General features: G+C 32.0%; 1 protein-coding gene across 3 annotated transcripts in view; it reads left to right on the top strand.

The window, feature by feature from the left end:
• The window catches only part of LOC122525117 (protein O-mannosyl-transferase TMTC1-like), a 156071-nt gene that overhangs the window by 125659 nt on the left and 16184 nt on the right, over positions 1 to 14228 (top strand). For all 3 annotated transcript variants that reach the window (XM_043647750.1, XM_043647752.1, XM_043647751.1), the window contains exons 8-10: positions 6145 to 6266; positions 6514 to 6678; positions 7117 to 7230. In XM_043647750.1, the coding sequence (XP_043503685.1) occupies positions 6145 to 6266; positions 6514 to 6678; positions 7117 to 7230 (401 nt within the window). The remainder of the gene's footprint in view (positions 1 to 6144; positions 6267 to 6513; positions 6679 to 7116; positions 7231 to 14228) is intronic.

Here is a 14228-nt window from a genome sequence, read left to right as displayed (position 1 = left end):
TAGCATTAGCATTGCTTTCAACAGATGATGCGTTTGAATTATTTATTATAAGATCGTCTTTCACGCTCTGAGTTGTGTTGTTATCTAACTCCCATTGTTTCTTATTATTTTCTGAAGTTGCTGTAACATCTGTATTATCTTTAGAATACCAAATTCTTTTCTTATTTGATGCAGCATTGTTTTTCATATCTAAATTGTTATTCTTGTCGTCTAATTTCAATTGTTGCTTATCTCTAATAATGGTTGCTGTTGCATTAGCATTACTTGCAGCAGTTGCAGTTGCTTGATTGCTTATAGTAAAACCGTCTTTTACACTGAAAGTTCTGTTCTCATCCGACCTCCATTGCTTTTTATTATTTATATCTATTACTGCGACATCAGTATTAATTTGGGTAAATTCAGCAGCTTTATTATTTAATGTAACCTTATTATTGATCTTTGAGTCATTACTTTTGTGATCCGACTTGAATTTCTGTTTTTCACTTATTATAGTTGCTGTTGCATTAGTATTACTTGCAGCAGTTGCAGTTACTTGGTCGGTTATAGTTAAACCGTCTTTTACACTGAAAGTTCTGTTCTCATCCGACCTCCATTGCTTTTTATTATTTATATCTATTGCTGCGACATCAGTATTAATTTGGGTAAATTCAGCAGCTTTATTATTTAATGTAACCTTATTATCGATCTTTGAGTCATTACTTTTGCGATCAGTCTTAAATTTCTGTTTTTCACTTGTTATAGTTGCTGTTGCATTAGCATTATTTGCAGCAGTTGCAGTTGCAGTTGCTTGATCGTTTATAGAAAAATCATCGTTCACATCTTGAGCTATGTTATTGTTATTCGACTCCTCTTGTTTCTTATTATTTTCTAAAGCCGCCGCTGCATCAGTATTATCTTTAGTAAACCTAACTTCTTTATTATTAAATGTATCATTTATTTTGACACTTGAATTATCATTTTCGTTTTCTGACCACGATATTTTTTTATTACTTACAATGATTGAAATGCTCGAATTACTTGCAGCCGACGCTGCTGCTGCATCATTTATGATAACATCGTCATTTATCCTCTCAGTTTTATTATTGTTATCTGACCCTAATTTCTTTTTATTTTTCTCTGAAGATGCAGTGAGATCAATATTAGCCTGTGTAGTAGACTCAATTGCTTTATTTGATTTAACATCATTTGTTCTACTTAAATCGCTTTCTTTTTCGTCCAACTTAGATTGCCTATTGTCATGTGCAATAATTGTTGTATCTTTAGCATTAACTTCGTCTAATTCAGTAGTCTTATTGTTGTAAATTATATAGTCCTTCATACTCTGAGTTTTCTCCCATTCGTTTTTATTCTTATCTGTAGCTGGCTGAGAATTAGTACTAGCACCAGCGAACGCAGCAGCCTTACTATTTGATATTATTTCTTTTTTTACGCTCGAATTTTCATTCTTGTCATGAAAGTTAAATAATGTCAAGTTCTCTGTAGTTTCAATAGCTTTAACACTTGCTTCCGAAGACAGATCTGTTTTATTTGCCGTTAAATAGTTAGATTTATTACTCGAAACTTTACCTTCACTAGTCCACTTCCATGTATCCTTACTACTTGCACTAGTTTTTGCAGCATTACGATTAACTTTATCAAGCGAATCTATTTCGCTATTTGATTTATCGTTATTTCTGACACTTTGATCGTTATCTTTATTGGCCCAATCCCATTCCTGTTTGTCATATTTAAAATCTGTTAGAGAAGTATTATTAGTCTCAACAGATGCAATTTTACTATTATTTAATGTAACTATCTTTTGGTCATTTAAAATTTTGTTCTCTATCTCATGCTTTATTTCACTTTTACTATTAGCTGCAGTTATACTATCACTCAAAGCAGACGTTTCCGTTTGATTCTTTAATAAAACTTTGTCATTTACACTTGAATCTTTGAGTTTGTTATCCCACTTCCATTTCTGCTTGTCATTTTCAGTTGTTGTTGTAGTAAGATAAGCTTTAACTGTCGTAGTCTCTTTATTATCTAATGTTACATTGTATTTTTCTTCTTCACTGGAAACCCATGAAAGCTTTTTATCGATCGTAGCTTGTTCTGCATTGTAAGCATTTTTGACAGTCGCAGTTTTTTCAATATTTGATATGTCATAATTTTGTACATTTAGTTCACTGTTGTTTTTCGCCAACTTCCACTCATTTTCTAGACTTTTAATAATTGCTGAAACTTTTCTATTGTCTGTGACAGAATTAGCTACTTTACTATTATCTGCAGAAAGCGCGACTACTTTATTATTTAAATTAGCATTATCTTTTATACTTTGAGTTACTTCTTCATTATTCCATCTCCATTGATGATTTGTATTGTCAGTAGCTGCTGCGATATCAACATTAGCTGTAGAAAACGAAGTTGCTTTATTATCTAATGCACTATCATCTTTGATACTTGGATTATTATATTTTACGTTTGATTTCAAAATATTTTTATCATCTGCGATAATTATTGCAGCATCAGCATTGCCCGCAACCGTTTGATTATTTAATGTAACATTTTTTTTTAATGTCAATGTCTGATTGTCATTGTTAGTTGTTGCAGTAGCATAAGCATTAGCTTTAACAGACACAGTTACTTTATTATCCGATATAGTATCGTTTTTAACTATCCAATTTTTACTTTCGTCATTCCCTTTCCTCTGTATCTTTTCATTTTCACTAGTGGTCGCTGCTTTAGTATTACCTGCAGCAGACGCAACTAATTGACTATTCACATTTAAAATTTTTTCATTCCTATCGGACTCCAATTTTTGTTTATTATTATCACTAATTAGTGCAGTTTTAGCATCAACTGTAGTAGACCCTACAACTTTATTATCTTCTGTACCGAGTAACTTTTTGTTTTCACTCGAATTCGATGATGTTTGTTTTTTTATAGTAGATTCACTCAGATTAGAATTTGCTGTAACAGATGTAGTTGTTTTATCTTTCTCTGTTAAATCTTTTAAGCTTAGAACTTTGGTTTCCTCGTTCTTCTTGTTAAGTAAATTTTCTATTTTCTCTGTTGAAACTGCTGTTGCTTGTACAGCTGAGGTCTTTGCGTTTGCTTCCAAACTAGGCCATTTGTCGTCCGGCTCTCTTGTAACTTTGGGTTCGTTTGTCCAGTTAGTCGGCTTGTACGGATCTCCTGTAGTCGCACTATTATTAACGTTAGAATTACCAGATATTACAAGTTTTGGATAATAGTCTCTATCACCAAGGCTTTTATATTTGACAATCCATTCTGATGGTACATCAATTTTATATGGATCTGAATTTTCTGACGAATAAGCTAGACCAGTACCAGAATTGACTGCTTTAAATGATATTACTTCTTGAACTTTTGTAGAATTATTTTTATCATTTGACACTCCGTTTTGAGTAACTTTTTTTGTTAATTCCTCATTCTTATTTGATCTTTGATTTTTCGTTTCATTACCGCCAATAACCTTGGTGTTTATTTTAATATCAGATATACTATTATTTTTCACGTTATATTGAGATGATTCATTTTCATTTTTGCTAGATACACTTAATGTAGAATTAACACTGGGAGATGCAGCTGCTTTATCATCCGATATGGAAATATTTTTATCACTGACAATTGCAGTTATTATATTCCAATTTACTTGCTTCTCCTTGTATTCATTAATTGCAACATCTCCAGCATTATATTTAGTTAACGTAGCTGACTCTGAAGCAATTGCTGTATTATTTTTGTTATTCACAATAGTATCGTTGACAGTCAATGTTGACGATTTTTGGTTGCTCGCACTTACTGCTGCAGTTTTTGATGTAGTTGCAATAGACGTTGATTCAACAGATTTTGAAACATCATCGTCTTTACCACTTCTACGCTTAGCATCAACCACAGTTTTCAATGACTTGTTTGCATCTTCACGAACTACTCCAGTTCTAGCATTATCTCCAGTTCTAGCACTATCTCCAGTTCTAGCATTATCTCCAGTTCTAGCATTATCTCCAGTATGTGAACCTACCTTGAAAAATAATATGTCATCACTTTTATCCTTCATCACCTTATAATTAGCAATCCAGTCTGAAGGTATATCTATATCTTTATTATCAGGCTCAAAATTTGTTATCTCCGATGCAGTGGCCTTAGAAATTGGTTTAGTATTCGATTTAACATTCTTATTATCATTCGTAATCTTATCGATTATATCCCATTCTGATGATAAAGGAATAGTTTCATCAGCAGTACTATAACCGTGCCACGTAATAGGAGATTTCTTAAGATCAGTGTAATATTCAAATTCTTTGTCATTTGTCCATTTTGAATGTGAATCTTCATAATCAGGTTGAAAATATGTTTTAATAGATGCTGATTTATCAGGCGTTTTGTCTAATGCTGTTTTAATCGATTTCGCTTTAATGTTAGTTGCAATTGGTGTATATTTAGGTGAAATATCAAGAGGTTCCGAGTAATCAAAATAATATTCTGGGGTATTATCAAGCCATTTGCTAAATTCACTGTTCGGAGCACTCATTTGAAACTCATTAAATTTAGCCGCTTCCGCGTTTATTTTTTGAATGATGTTTGTAAACGCAGGACCAGAATTTAAAGATTCAACGATCGATGTTTGTTCTCTTTTTACAATCGCATCTGTGTTATGCGGACCATTTTTATTATCTTTATTAAGAGTATTAAGTAATGGCGTATGAATACCTCTTTTATTTCGTTGCACATTATGTGCTTCAGAGTATAATTGTCTTCGTTTAGTTTTATATTCATTGTTATCAGTTTTTTTAAGGCGTCCATTATAACTCGATATACTACTTCGTTGATTATTGTTTACTGTAATTTGAGGAATTATCGAATGAAGAGCTTCTTGATCGATTATTTTTCTCTTCCTTGCATTTTTAAGATTAAATGTGCTTTTCAATTTTTCATCTTTCTTATATTTAACTGTAAAATAAATTTATATTTTTATTTTTCACAATTTAATTTTTGTTACGTTCAGAGATTTTAATAATCGATTATATGCTTTTCAATATAATAGTATTGTACTTAAACTTTACCTATTACATTCCGAAGCTTCGTATTTTCCCTCTTTTGTATATTATGAAGTTTGTTTTTAGATATATCACTATTAAATTCATGGATAATTTTTAAAATTGATTGCACTATTTGATCTATTAATTTTTTTCCTAATTTAAATCCATTTAGAATAATATTTTTCGGATTTACGGTATCTTCGATTTTCTCTTTGTCCGGGGAAGATACATGATCCTAATAATAAATGAAATTTTAATTATATAACCTTTCAAACAATATAAAAGAATTTTTGTCAGTGTAAAAGTGTTGTACATTTAAGCATAGATACCTTTTGAGATAAAGGAAATTGAGATTGTTTCCAAAGCTCGTTTCTCGTAGCATCCTGTTCGAATTTTTGTTTGTCAGGAATAGCAGCTTCTAAATCGAGATTCTTATTCTGATTTTGTTGATTATCGAGATTTTTTAATTCGTCCTTTATTAAATTAATTCCTTTGAACGATGGAGTAGCTGAAACGATTCCCCAGAACAAGGGAATCAATAATATCGCGAGAATCTTCATTCCGAGTGAAACTTTGAAAATGCTGTGTGTTTTCAGTATATCGTCGATTATATACCGTTTCAAGCAATTGTAAAAACAACGTGCACTGTTCGACTTTGTCTGACGCATAAATTTTTACATGTTATTTTAAAATTAAAAATACAACGTCCTTTCATCATTTGACTTTCATTTATTTCCAAGAAAATATCTATCGGATCTAGTGCTCTTTTTCTCTCTCAAAAATTAAAAACAACATTAGATACTAAATTGTCTAAATAAATAAATTCCTTGTAACTATTTATATGACTGAAATAAACGAGCACTTACATGTTATTTTTTTGGTAAAATATCATATAGAAAAAATTCAGATCAACATCTTGTATTAATTATTTATATCATAAAGTTTTGTCTTATTTACATTAATACAAACTAAGAAAGTATCTAAAATAATATATTTCGAAGTTATTGCAATTATATATTAAAAAATAACATTATTTTGTCGATACGTACATATGTATTATATCTCAATAAATAGTGGATTAATGTAGATTTTTGGTTTTTAGCAACAAAGGCACCCGCCTCTAATACTTGGTTGGATGTTCCTGGTGCTACCGTTCCTACCTGCATCTAATCTTTTCTTAACTGTCGGATTCGTCGTTGCGGAGCGCGTACTGTACATGCCAAGGTAATACTGAAGCTTTAATACCAATTCAAACCATATCTCTTGTATATAAAGATGTTTGCCATTCGTTTACACAAAACCGTTATTATACTTGCTGTTATGCTTATATACATTACTAAGCAATATTCATATAATATCAATAGTATTATGCTAGTAATAAATATAACATTTTCAATCTATATAAAAATATATATGCAACGTATTATGAAATTATATATCTTATTCGATATTTGTTTGATATTTTCTCTAGCGTTGGATGGACCTTACTAGTTGTGTATGGTATTCAAGTGACTTGGACAGCTGTACCACGACGAAGAAGTTTTATTACAATTGGTGTAGTCTTACTTCTCATTTTGGGATGCTACAGAACCTTTCTTCGAAATAACGATTGGACGTCTCGAGAAACTTTACTTAGGTATGCTTTATGGTAATATATGAAGTTTGATCGAAAACTAATATGTACTAGATATTTATTATCTTTTAAATAATCTATATGATAATGTTTAATTTTGTTTAGAGACAAATTTAAAAAAAAAACATTTCAAAATAAAATGCAAATTTTGATCTATAAGTTTGTTGCATCGTTATCATAGTCCAAAAACACTTAAAATTAAGGCTAATGATATTCATAATCTAAAACAAGAATGCTGGCTAAAAGCCAATGTACATACGTATACTACTGAGAACGCGTAGATTAAATGTGAGATGACTTGGTGGCATCGTTTAAGAGCGATTGGGTCATGCAAGGCGAACGCAAAACATAACTAACATAGATACGGAATGACGAAGGTGTTTAGATTCTGTGGAGGTCGAGAGGTTATGTCTCGTCTGACCTCGGATCGTCTTGTTACAGAGCTGGTTTGCGGTCTCTGCCTCACAATGCCAAGATGCATTACAATTTCGCCAACTTCTTAAGAGATACGTCACAACCGAACCGTGCAATTCTCCATTACCAGTTGGCTCTTTGGTAAGTAAGAAAACGTTATTTTACTTTTATGATAAAACTTTGGAAGAAAAAGTAAACGTTCTAAATATTATTTCAATTATTGTTTTACAATAGGATTTATTTTATTTTTCCTTGTTTTACAATGCAATAACGCATTAAGGCATGTCTGTCGATTAACAACTAAAGAGTATGTGGATAAAATAATTTCTAATGATTCCTTTTTCTTTTTTTTTTATTATTTTACTCGTAGTAAGACTTATTATCAGCCTAAACATCGATACAATGACAAATTCGCTTTGAATGTTAAAAGTAATAAGATATAAAAATGATTATCATAATAAAGCATTCACATGGCGTCATACGTATGCATTTTGTGCGTACTTATGTACATATAAATCTTAATTGTTCGACAGTAAGAAAATACCTCCTGTGTATTTTTATATTTGCTTTTCATATCTTTAGTAACTAAAATAACGACTATAGATGATTCAGCTGCAAAGTACTGTTATTTATTCAAGAACGTTCTACGTGTCGTATCATATTAGGCAAAACAGTCAGTTTTCTTAAAAGAATTTACTTGCTTTTATTGTGATTTTGTTAGAAATAACGAGAAATATTGCGTGTCGTCGTGATGTGAAACCAACTACCATAAATTATTATACATATGAAAATGATCGCCCGTAATATGTCATTTATATTTTAATTAATGCACGCAAAGTGAATTGCAAATTTTACGCCAATAATAAACATTTGTATTCACTTATTGTATCTTTATCAACACATGAATATAAAATATAAAAAGCAAATCGCGCGCACTCATTTCATATTTTTTTAACCATCGACATAAATATATATGATCCAGAAAAAGATAAGCTCGTGCGAATATTCCGTAAGAGATAGAAACGATAAACATCATTTCTCCTGAGATATACAACGTTATTTCCGATAGAAGTACGGTTACGCGATAAAACGAGCATATGATATGCCGATGCAAGTCGTAGATTAAATTTCCAATTTTTACTATTAGAATGTAACCGACAATATTTTTCATAATAAACTACTTACAATACTCTATTTATTATTTTAATATACTTTTGTAAAAGATAATCAAGCAAAGTTTCGTGAAATTGATCTTAATACGTATCATTGAAATTTTAATTTATACATGATTCATTATAACAATAAAAATAAAATAGTAATAAATTTCAGCACATCATAAATAACATGCACGCGTTATAAAAATCGTTAACGAAACGAAGCCAGTATTCCGAGTAAAAAGTAATACGCTTTCTCTTTAATAAGTTCGAGATGGAAGAGTAGAAAAGAAATAAAAAATAAAAAAGATACGAAACTCTGATGCAAAAGATAATTTGCATTATTATACGTCTATTCATTGTCTCTTATGCTTTTGGCTTTTCTCCAAGTAACGTGTCGTTGAAAAGGTTAACGCTCGAAAACTATTTCTCTCTTTTAAATTCGATTCGTTCGAATTCGCGAACAGATATCCTACATTAATTCGGCTGTAAATTTACCGCTTACAGGCGTATTAAAAGCACCATCCAATTAAATAATTCATGCATGGCAACGCAACGAGGGTTGTCCCTCGTTCGAATCGTTCACCCTTTTTCAACTCTATGCACCCTTTTAATTCGTCTTGCACGCGTCTACTACCCATACAAACCCATAATATGGATTTTGATATTACATGGTAGTTGAAGCGAAGCGAAAATCTTTACAAAAAATACTCAATGCATTATCGGTCCGTAAAATCGAGTGTTTTATCGTCGTTTGATTTGTATAGAGAGCATGCGGCGGCATTACGCATTATTGCGAAGAAATAATTTTATGAAAGGGTTGTATTGACACTACGATAATAATGACAAAAAAAAGAGAGAGAGAGAGACGAAGTGCTGCTATCAAATGAGATTTTCTTTTCACACTTTACCCCTTGTTTGCTAACAGAGACTAAAAAAGATACCATTGTTAATTGTACTCTCATAGTACAAAAAATATAAAATCAGCGATGTGATGTTAATTTACGAATGTGCAGAATAATTTAAATACCTTATACATATTTTTCTAACTCGTATATTAATATCATATAAAACAAGAAAATCACAGAATAAATCGTTTAATTGAAATGAAAGAATTCACTGAACATCGTGAATGACTTTATTTGAAATACACTTTGTGAAAGAATAGAATTTTAGAAAATCGAGAAAATAATAATTATTAATTCTACAATGTTATTTTGTTTTACAATAAAAATAGATTTAAAAAAACTCGAATCTTATTCACTGAGTTTTCTAGCTAATGGACTAACGCGTTTAATAGTACAATTACAATTATTCGTTATAAATGATTAATAAACTTTTTACAGTTATGAAGATAATATTAACATATAAATTAAATTAATTGAATAAAAGCGAAATATAAAAAGAAATCGTTTTTGTTTTTTCATAATATAGAGGAGTATACACACCAACCAATATTTTGTTTTACTTATCTATTTTCTCGACGTTAAGAGGTCGGAGCTAGTTCGATGATCCTTGAGCGACTATTAATAAGAGGTTTCAGAGGGTCGAAAGCTATAACGACTCCCAGATATCGTGTTCTCATCATCACCAGTTAATTATTTTGGATGAGCTTTCGCAGCCCGTCGTTTGTGTTCATTGGCTATACCCCACGGTGGACCATATCAGTGTATGTCTATGTGTGTATACGTAGAGATGGGTATGCAACGAAAAAGGATAGATGTATATATACACGAAGAGGAAAGAAGAGAGTAAAGGAGGAAGGGTGCAGCTACGAAGGGAACTTGACGCTTTTGTACCGTTGGTAGCTTAAAGTGGTGGGAGGGTGTACGATCTACCATAGCTTCGACCTTCCCGCACTAGCAACCACTCTTACCACTACTCACCACTTTAGCAGGTCCCTAGTGCATAGTCAGACCAGGGTGGTAGCAAACAAACAAAAGTGCATTAATTAGCCGCAGCTCGGTTGCGTGTGAGGAAGTGTGGGAAGTACTCGTTCTCTGTTTCGGTTTTCAAATCCACCCATCTCTCTTTCTCTTTCTTTCCTTTTTATCCTTTTACGCTTTCCCAATCTCTCTATTTCACACTCCTCTCTAACTATCCCTTCTCTATTTTTCTATCACTTCGAGGTCAACGCGTATCTACGTAACTGCTATACAAACCTAACTTTTTTTTTTGTTGCCCCGTTAATAGATTTTTCAATTATTGTATTAATTAAATGATTTACGAAGAGAACGTGTTTTCGATTAAAATAACTTATTATAGAGTAATCGTAGAAAATCGTTAACATAAATCTTGGGCGTTTAATAAAAAAATGAACGATTATAATTAAATTTTACTCTTAAGAGAAATGCACGCACACATACAAGACAAGACAGTGGGTGATAGTAAAATGAAAAAAATTCTTAAATCCAATTAATCGACCAAAGTGGGATGCTATCGGCTGCACAAAGCTAGCTGTCGCAAATGACACAAGAGATGGCGTGAGTCTCTCTGAGGCCTTCCGCCAATCAGCTTTGTCATAATACCACAATATTTGTCCACGAAAATGCAATCAGTCGAGCAAACACATCGGAAAAGTGGACAAGCGGTGGAAAAAAGGTAGATTAATAGATAGAGATAGATCGAGAATGAAAATGAAAAAGAGAAAGAGAGAGTGGGAGAACGGCGGTGGGGGAGGGGGAGAGCGAAAGGTTTGCCAGTTGTAGAATCGATAGAGATAGAAAGAAGAGAGGAGAGAAACGAAAGAGGATGGTAAACGAGGAGAGTAGCAGCAGCTGCAACTGCAGTCGATGCAGCCGACGATGGGCGTCGGCAGGCAGATGAAAATTGCATTTCGTCGTCACACAAGCAACCGAGCAAGCAAGCAAGCACGCTCACATACACATAGACACAATTTCTCTCGTTCTTTTTATCTTTCTCTCTCTCTCTCTCTCTCTCTCTCTCTCTCACTCTCTCTTTCTCTTTCTCTTTCGCTTTTACCTATACTCGAACTCAATCCACTTCCTCTCACTCGTAGGTTTCATTTCCTAGGTCGAACTTGCTAGCTACTGCATGCTCGTACCACTTTTGTTTTTTTTCGTAGTCTTTTCCTTCGTCCCTAGCTAACCACATCACCATCAACGTGGGCTCGTCAATACAGACTTGTCGACGAGACAAGTATCAGGTATAAAATATCGGACTGCTCAACTAACTGAGCAGTTTTTGTCCTAATTGTATGCATTTTTCATTAGTTTTATCTTTTTTTTTTTTTTTAACGTATTACAATTTTCTAACATATTAACTTCGTTGGAATTAACATTCATGTTTGACAAGTTGTCGCGTTTGTTTTTCACTGGGTAGATACGATTCGTTTTGTTTAACAAATATGAGTGATCATTTTACGAAGAAAAATTTACACGTTAAAAGACTTTTTTTTAAGTATTTAGTTTCTCTTTAAGAAAATTACTTATAACATGGAAATGGATTATATATTTAGTGCAAGTAACTGTAAAATGATGCTAATATTAATTGAACGTTTTAAATATAAAAATTAAACATTGCTAAAAGTGTGCTAGTACATGATATTTTCTCTCTCTCTTTTTCTCTTTAAGGTAATTTGTTCTTGAAAAGTTTCCGTTGTACTATCGTAAAGTACTTATAGCTTGAATGCTCGGGAGAAATAGTTGAAGATGTCCTAAGTATAGTAAAGAGATGGGTGAAAAAAGTAGGAAGAGAGAAGTTGCCGTGTAATGGGCAAAAAGAGCGAATGAGAAAGGAGAAATGAGATGAAAGAAACGTAGTTTCTAGAAGTAGAAATCAGAAAAAGGCGCGACTTTTCTGTTTACTTTTCATTCACCGGGAAAAGCGGTGCGTTTCTTCAAAGCACATTCTGCCTGTCAGTATTTTATTCCATTTTTCCGCTCTTCCTTTCTTTTATTTCACTTTTTCTTTCTTCCTCTATCTTTCCCTACGTTTCTTTATCTACTATTTATATATATACAGGTATATATTCCGCATTGAATTACGTCACAGCTAGTTCTACCTATTTCTTCCATTGCACTTTTGTTTTTCATTTCCTTCTGACATCAGAACGTTAAACCTTATCTAAGATTTTTATTTTCATTGAATTTTTTGCATCGCATTTTTTGCATCACGTTATTACGCTTTAAACTTGTCCAGCTTTGAAACATTTATTCTTTTTTTATTATCTCTCTCTGCAGTATTAAATATTTAAATATTTAAAGAACAAACACTTTTTCCATTTTATATGCTACATTACTGTTAATACGTAAAAAAAGAATATACATTAGCCATTAAAGTTTTATATATTATATAATATATAAGTATGTTTACGATAATGTATCATATCAACACGGTTTTATATCACTGTCCTTTTATTATTATTCCGTGTTTTATGCAAGATCGTAAGCTGTATAAAATCACTATCTATCAATCCTAATGAAAGATCTTATATTTTTCTAACGTGAGTATATTATCATCTCTTATTCGAATCATAAAACAGATTTACAAAACAAGGAATGTTATCAACGCCCAAAAATATTTAAACTATGCAATCAAAATGGCCCTATTGTTATAATTATTCATCGCACTTTCCCAGGATATCCTTTGATCACGTAATTGCGTTGGGTGCACATAAATTTTGCGGATGAATCATTCGAAAGCATTCTTGCACAATGGAAACACCATAGCACCATTATTTCATTATTTATCGACAATCCTATAAACGCTATGACTCTCAGTCATTCTCGTAATTCGATAACATAATCACATATGTTGGAATATACGATGTAATGCAATGTGCTTCGAAATGCCAAACAACACAGATGAATAATATAGTCTACACGTTGATCTAAATTGAATTGCTTGACTATTATTGTTGTCAGTCACATATGTGTTAAATAATATTCTAATAACCGTATTATGCTTATATGGGGATCTGAATATTTCATATTTCATCGTACAAATATAAATAGGTATTATAAAAAACAATATTTAACAAATACCGATATTAGGAATATTAGACGATGTTTTAATTTTAATATTACTTTACATTCTAATCCTATGATATACACAATATTAATATTTACTAAAAACTATAAGTACGATAGTTATAAATAATCATTAAATTAATTCGATTTTTAAAATATGAAATGTATATGTTTTACACGTTGTTTCAACATGCTAATGTATTTTAAACAGAAAAATATTGATTAGGCATTGTTTTAGTAATAAGGGACGACGAAAAAGTATCCACAAAATAACAGGTATTTTGAAATTGCGAAGAATGACGAGATACGGATGAAGGGAAGAGCCAAAAGAAGGATCTATCTGGGGAGCACAGGCTTCCACGCTTTATCTCCTTCTTATAAATGAAACACGTTATTTATTATCCAATAAAAAGACACTCCTGGCACGCGGCACCCCAACGAGTACTTTACAGGGTAGCATCGGGTGACGTATAAATATCGAGGTTTCTATGTGGTTCTCTCTCTTGAGACTAGCCTGAACCGGCTTGGTCTCGGTTCATCTTTCACTCTTGGTTTCAACAAACCTGCAGAACCAGTTTTTTCTAAAGTATGTATCTTAAAACGGATGAAAAATGAATTTTTTTTTTCTTTTTGTCGATTTATCGAACAAAGTGAAAATGAAATTACTGTAAAGTATACGAAGATTAAACCCACTTTTCAAAGTAACAAGATCAAACTTTGTAAGATCTCCAATATTATTTTTCAACGGATAGGAACAGCCATACTTATATCTATATATATAAGGAAAAGGTAGCAGTTAACTACAGGCGTTATTATTACTTCTTTTGCGAGTGGTAGAAGTAGGAAAGAAATCTGCCGGACTTCGCGGTCAAATTGTAGAAAATTCCATATCTGGAACATTCAACGTTGTAGCTTTAATTAAAAGTTGGTTCACCTTTGCGCGTTCAGAATAGTGTATTGATATTTTGCCGAGAGTCGAGTTTAAAAATATTTT

The sequence above is a fragment of the Polistes fuscatus genome, unplaced genomic scaffold, assembly GCF_010416935.1.
Source record: "Polistes fuscatus isolate 324 unplaced genomic scaffold, CU_Pfus_HIC Scaffold8, whole genome shotgun sequence".
NCBI classification, from domain to species: Eukaryota; Metazoa; Arthropoda; class Insecta; order Hymenoptera; family Vespidae; genus Polistes; species Polistes fuscatus.
The sequence above is the reverse complement of the archived record's forward strand: the minus strand, read 5'-3'. Positions and strand labels throughout refer to the sequence as shown.